At 37.6% G+C, this 6,439-nt stretch overlaps 2 protein-coding genes across 2 annotated transcripts in view; both read right to left on the minus strand.

Moving 5' to 3' along the window:
* The window catches only part of LOC107758228 (ryanodine receptor 1-like), a gene marked incomplete at its 3' end in the record, with an annotated part of 4,805 nt that extends 4,384 nt beyond the window's left edge, over nt 1–421 (minus strand). Inside the window, exon 1 of the mRNA XM_016575907.1 lies at nt 353–421. The remainder of the gene's footprint in view (nt 1–352) is intronic.
* A 741-nt stretch (nt 422–1,162) lies between these two features.
* LOC107758229 (ryanodine receptor 1-like) overlaps nt 1,163–6,439 on the minus strand; it is a 37,720-nt gene continuing 32,443 nt past the window's right edge. Inside the window, exons 5-10 of the mRNA XM_016575908.1 lie at nt 4,053–4,127; nt 3,879–3,957; nt 1,690–1,802; nt 1,498–1,597; nt 1,293–1,369; nt 1,163–1,201 (exon numbers count right to left, since the gene is read on the minus strand). Of these exons, the coding sequence (XP_016431394.1) occupies nt 1,163–1,201; nt 1,293–1,369; nt 1,498–1,597; nt 1,690–1,802; nt 3,879–3,957; nt 4,053–4,127 (483 nt within the window). The remainder of the gene's footprint in view (nt 1,202–1,292; nt 1,370–1,497; nt 1,598–1,689; nt 1,803–3,878; nt 3,958–4,052; nt 4,128–6,439) is intronic.

A 6,439-nucleotide genomic window follows, 5' to 3' on the forward strand; every position in this document is an offset into this window, starting at 1 on the left:
CTAAGTAGTTTTGCTTTCACAACGAAACACACAGCGTCTCCACGACATGGCAGCAGCGCCAACAGCGAGAATAAAAGTTACGCCTTCTTTCTTTGCGTGAACATTTGGGCGGCGTTATACAAATCTTCCCACATCGTGACGTAGACATGTGGGGGCGTGTTAGAACGAGCCGTTTTAGGTAGGCGTGGTTGACTCTTAACTTTTATAAAGAATATCTCTTTGGATTTGAGACTTTAGTCTTTGCAACTTTACAGATCTTCTTTATGCACCAAGAGCTTGTAACACTTCAAAGAGAAAGGAAAAATTGAAATCGCATCATATGACCCCTTTAAGAGATGCAATATTTTCTCACCCAATTCTCAGAGGCTCAAGTCTCCATAATGAACGGGCCTGACTACATACCGCCCCTCCTTCATATTGTGCAATCCTAGAGAGAGAGACTGACATAACTATCATTTATGTTAAGCATTCAGTGTGAAATACACAGTATGAGGAGGTTAGCCAATCATAACAGGTCATTTACTGCACATACAGATGGTACAGTAAGAAAAACAGCTTATGTATGTGTGTGTGTGTATACTGTACATTACTGTTCAAAAGTTCAGATTCAAAAATTTTTTTTAAAGAAATTATTTCATTCTGCAAGGATGCATTCAATTGATCAAAAGTGACAGTAAAGATATTTATAATGTTACAAAAGATTTCTATTTCAAATGAATTCTGTTCTTTTGAACTTTCTATAAATCAAAGAATACATAAAGAAAACAGTTTCCACAGAAATATTATAAGAAATGTTGCGAGCACCAAATTAGCATATTCAAATGATTTCTGAAGGATCATATGACACTGAAGACTGGAGTAATGGCTGCTGAAAATTCAGCTTTGACATCACAGGAATAAATTACATTATAAAATATATATCCAAACAGAAAATAGTTATTTTAAATTGCAATAATATTTTACAACATGTATTTCTGATCAAATAAATGCAGCCTTGATGAGCATAAGAGCCTTCATTTAAAAACATTTTAAAAAATTCTGACTTTTGAGCGGTATTTAGTGTTGGGTCCAAAAGTCGAGTCCAAGTCCTTAACCAACTGAGTTTGAGTGGGAAATGTTTATTAATGTCTTGACATCTCAATTTTATGTTGTTATGTTTTTTTTAATCTTTCATGTTACACATGATGTGGATTCGACTGTACTCTGAAAAATTTCGGAGTCCAAAAAGTCTGAGTAAAAGTCAAACTATGTGTCTCCAAATCCATTCATAATTGCAGTCCGAGTCCAAGTACCCTAACTGCAGAGATGGCCAGACACTCATCCATGTGACCATGAAACAGTCTTAAGACATGACCTCCAGTTAAGTACCCTAAAAAGAGCAAATATAAAGACAGAACACAGACAGATAGGTTACATTATCTTTAAAAAATACAGATATATTTCAGAACATTTTGCTGTTGTTTGACTGGGAATTCTCTGTATTTGCTGAACGCTTACCCTCTGCCAGCTCACAGCCTGAACAGACAGGATTCATGTTCCATAAGGTCTGCATAAAGGAGGCATCTACCATCAGGTCCCCGCTGGCGTACGACAGATGCTGCAGAAGATATCACAGACACCAGCTGTCAGCTGCTCAGAGAATCATGGTTGATATTATTATTAGATCACTAAGGATCTAAAAAGTCTCACTAGGTATCTCTCTGACGACACGCTAACCAGGATCAGGTCGTCTCCTACCCTGACCTTCTCACCCTCTGACCTCTGTTTGGATGCAGGATGGATGGTCCACCAACATGCTTCTCCTGAATATACAAAGACACAAAGAATTTGTCCAGTAAAAAAAAGGAAAAAACTTCTAACATACATATTATTATTACAAAACTGCAACCCAAACAAATGCAAACAAATATTATTATGTAACAGGTTTAACAGTGTATAACAAGACAATGTCACTGTTGTGATGACTTTTTGCTTGTGTCATTTGTGGGTAGGGCATTGTTTGTGTGAATGTGTGTGTTGGGTGTTTTTTTTCTCTTTCTTTCGTTTTTCTTTTTTTCTTTTTCTCTCCCTCTTTGATTGTTCTCAAGTGTGCATAGCCAGAGAGCTGACTGTCACTGAGGCGCACCAACACTCAGTGTGTTTCATGGTGATATAAATGTGCCATTTGCAGACTGTTGAGGAGACGGTGGGAGACAGGCATTTGTTAGCTTTACCATCTGGTTCATGCTGTTCAGACAATACTCTTTTTCCTGGGTTTCTATAGTGCAGGGGTGTCCAAACTCGGTCCTAGGGGGCCGTTGTCCTGCAGAGTTTAGCTCCAACTTGCCTCAACACACCTGCCTGGAAGTTTCTAGTATGCCTAGGAAGACCTTAATTAGCTGGTTCAGGTGTATTTAATTAGAGTTGCAGCTAAACTCTGCAGGACACCGGCCCTCCAGGACTGAGTTTGGAGACCCCTGCTATAGTGGGACTGGACATTGCATTGTTGTTGCTGTTTGAATCCCTGAAGTCTGGCATTTTTATGTAAAACTGTCACTGTTTTCACTACTCCCATCTGTATTTAAAATTTGCATTTTACAGTTGTAAAGTTTAACACTGTTTGTATAATATTATTTATGTAAATTATGCATAATTCAGATGCAATTGTAATTTATGATTGTACACATAATAAAAAAAAACATAATATAATAATAATTATTTTTTGTTGTAGCATAGTACTACTAGTCGGTAGTTGTGGTTGTTCAGCTCAGGAAAAAGAAATGCAACCAGAAGAACACATAATAAACCTCTAGTACTACTACTACTATGACTAACAACAACAACAACAATAATAATAATAATAATAATTTTTAATTATTATTATTCAACATATGAAATACACATTACTCTTGATCAGGGCTGTTTCTAGTGGGGAGAAAGGTGGTGACAATTATAGGGGGTCACAGCTGTCGGGGGCCCCCGGCGATTTCAACCGACTGCCTGAGGCCAGCATGAAAGACGCTCAGGACAGTTGACGGGCCACTTCTGCTCGTCATCACAAAAGCTTATCATTTGCACGTTTTTAAGCCTTGCCAATTTAAACATTCAAGCACAAGAAGACGCGAAAGAGCTCAACTGAGTACTCGCGAGCTGTGTTCGGTGCGCACACAGAGAGCCATGTCTCAGACAGCACGCAAACACCGAATTGAGTTCTCTTTCACGTCTTCTTGAGCTTGAACGAACAAACACACTTCGCCAATTTAAACATTAAAGCACAAAAAGACGCAAAAGATTTAATTCAGGTTTAATTCAGCACCTGTTCACTGTGTTCTGTGCACACAGTGTGCACGCAGAGAGCTGCGTCTCACAGTCTGCTAACACCGAATTGAGTTTTGCGTCTTCTTGCGCTTGAACGGACAAATACATACAAAATTATGTAAAATACCCATTTTTGCAAGTATCCTCGAAAAACTGTCGGTTATGCCTTAAGTGAACGTAAACAGTTGAGAAAGAAATTGAATGTGTATCATTACATTGGATCCATGCATTGAGTCTTAAAGTGACGGCGCCTAATTTACTAGCTGCTGATGTTAATCCAAGAAAAAAAAGAGAGATCACTCACTGCTCTTGGCTGACTTACTTTTTTAGATTTAACAAGAATTAATCTATATTTAATTTATCAGTGAAGACTATGCAATGTTATTTTACAGTTGTTTATTCGGTTTTTGTACTTGCACACCTAAAAACTTGAAAAAACTTAAATCATTGTTTAATTTGTATCTTTGTTGTATTTATTTATTTGTGCTATTTACACGATTTCAAACAGGGCCCATGGGTACAACCTGCACCAGGGCCCCGCAAACCCCAGCTACGGCCATGCTCTTGATCATTACATGTACCTGTAGAATCCTCTTGCAGGCCCACATCAAAGGCCAGCTTGTCTGTTAGTGAACGTGATGTCGTCAGGCAGCTGAGATACTGTAATTCAGGGTAACACACACATCTCTTTAAAATTAGTGCCATCACATTAAACGTCAGTAAATGGTGAAAAGGATCCGTCATGCATCTCTCACCATGTCAGAGTGGTAGTGTCTCAGGAGGATGGCATGGCCATAGAGCAGCGTTCGGTGTCCCCCTCCCTGAGATGACTGGAGATTGAGGAACAACAGAGAAAATAAAGTCAAAACAACTTCTTTGTACACAAATAGTGCTGTGAGGACTCAGCAAAGTGGACTACGTTGGATGGTAAACAGCAGCATTTTACATAGGAAAGGGAAGAGCTCCACCATTTTCACATGAGGACAACAGTGAGACATAAGAAGAGGTAAACTGAAAACAAAAACTGTTATGAAGGGACAGAGGAATAAAGTACCAAAGATTTCGTTACATACTGTAAGTTCACATTCACAGGAAGTGGGTTACAGTACCATGGAGAGAGCATACATACAGAAACAACCAATGGACAGAAGAGTCAAAGAGTCAAAGGTCACATTCAGCCTTCATGAGGACAACAAACACATCCTGTGGACGGCTTACCTTTTCTCAACATCCAGTAAGGTTTAAAAGCAAGAGAACACGATTATTGTTGCTATTAGTGAGTTTTGTCTATAGTTTCATACTATTTATGAGTATGATTACATAAGTGAGAGAGAGAGAGAGAGAGAGAGAGAGAGAGAGAGAGAGAGCATACCATAGCAGACCTTAAAGAGATGGTTCTCCCAAAAAAGAAAATTCTAAGATTGTTTATCAACCTTATGTTGCTCCAAATCCGTTTTTGGATCACAAAAGGAGAATTTTTTTTTATAATGTACAGAAGAAAGTCATATAGGTTTGGAGCGACATGAGGGTGAGTATATCATGCCAGAATTGTCATTTTTGGGTGAATTCACCACAACAGCTGTATCGATCTGGAATGGGTCAGCATGTTACTTCCTCATTTGCCTGTCGATATTAGCACTGGCTCAGGGGTCTTCTCAACTGCCCAGGTGTCAGATTCTTGTCAAATCTATATCTAAATCTGTATATATAATTTAAACAAATAAATAAATGATTGATTAAATGTTGTACCACTTAGTACAATCACCCAATCATGGCACCAATGAGGTGAGGTGAGATGAAATGAAGGTCGATGTTAGCATAAATTACTACTGAGGAGGCCAGTAGTTAGTAGTGAAAAATAGGAGAAAAAAAGTTTTTTTTAAATCTTAATTTGGCTGATCTTTTTCCAGATAAGCATCTCTAATTGAGTTTGTATGAGGTTTTCTTTATGGATCTGAAGCCCATAGAACCTGCTAGCTATTTATTATTTGTTTTTTTGTTTGTGGAAAATCTCTTGAATGCTGCAGAATTAGTTGGTAATATAAATAAAGTAAAATTGTTAAACAGTTTAGAAGACTACACAGTTTTTCATAGCTGAAAACATTACCAAATTAGCCAAAATATTTAATAAATAAACATGCCAGGGGCAAAGCATACGCAAAACATTGTGAATGGAAACAGAGTTTTAGGTTTTTGAAAAATGTAAAACAATGTTGTAATGCAGGTATAAATAGAGAGATAACGCTTTTTGATAGCTGAAAGCATAATCAAATTTGCCAAAATATTTAATAAATAAACAAGCCACGGGCAAGTTTGTGAATTACATTTGAAATCTGCAGATCTGTGTGGCCACAGGTTTCATGTAGACCTGCTTATCAGCTTTCATGTCCAGGAATGAGTGTTAGTGTTGTGGGCCGTACACTAAAGTTCATATCCTTTAGCAGGATTCAGTGGTACTGAGCTCATCTTACACACTGGAATGCTCTCTCTTTCTCTCTCTCTTTCTTACAATGTACACACTTATACACACGGACGAGGTGTCATTTGAAATGCCATTTGGAGATCAAATGGGATTCCAACTCCAACCAAACCAGACAAAATGAGGAACGGGTGACAGCGGTCAAAGGTCAGACAGAAGTAAAGGTTTAGAAGTGAAGAAGAGCTACAGCATTATTTCATCCACACTGGACACTGAGTCGGTTTTATATTAACACATTTTAATGACAGCATATTTATTGGAAAAACAATTAATACTTTTATTTGTCAAAATAAGCAGAAAATAGTACAAACTTTGCTAAAGTGGTTGTTTTGAACAAGTATTAACTTAGACATTATTTAAAAAAAAAACATTATTTTAGCTGAAGTATTTGTATAAATACCGTGTGCCTTTTACCCCATGCTGGTGAGCCTTTTACCCCGTGTGTGGGGTAAAAGGCCCCTCTCGCCACCTCATACATTTATACGATTTTTAAACAAAATATTATTTATTTTCACACAAAATCTGTTGCTCCATTAATGTTCAATACAACGTATATATTTTTTCTGCAATTATAGATTTTAGGCGCAGTGAATGGCACATTTTTTCTTAAGGTGGGCCTTTAGCTCCGTTGTACCCTATATATATATATATATATATATCATT

Source organism: Sinocyclocheilus rhinocerous, unplaced genomic scaffold, assembly GCF_001515625.1.
Source record: "Sinocyclocheilus rhinocerous isolate Xijiao unplaced genomic scaffold, SAMN03320098_v1.1 scaffold23, whole genome shotgun sequence".
Lineage (NCBI taxonomy): Eukaryota > Metazoa > Chordata > Actinopteri > Cypriniformes > Cyprinidae > Sinocyclocheilus > Sinocyclocheilus rhinocerous.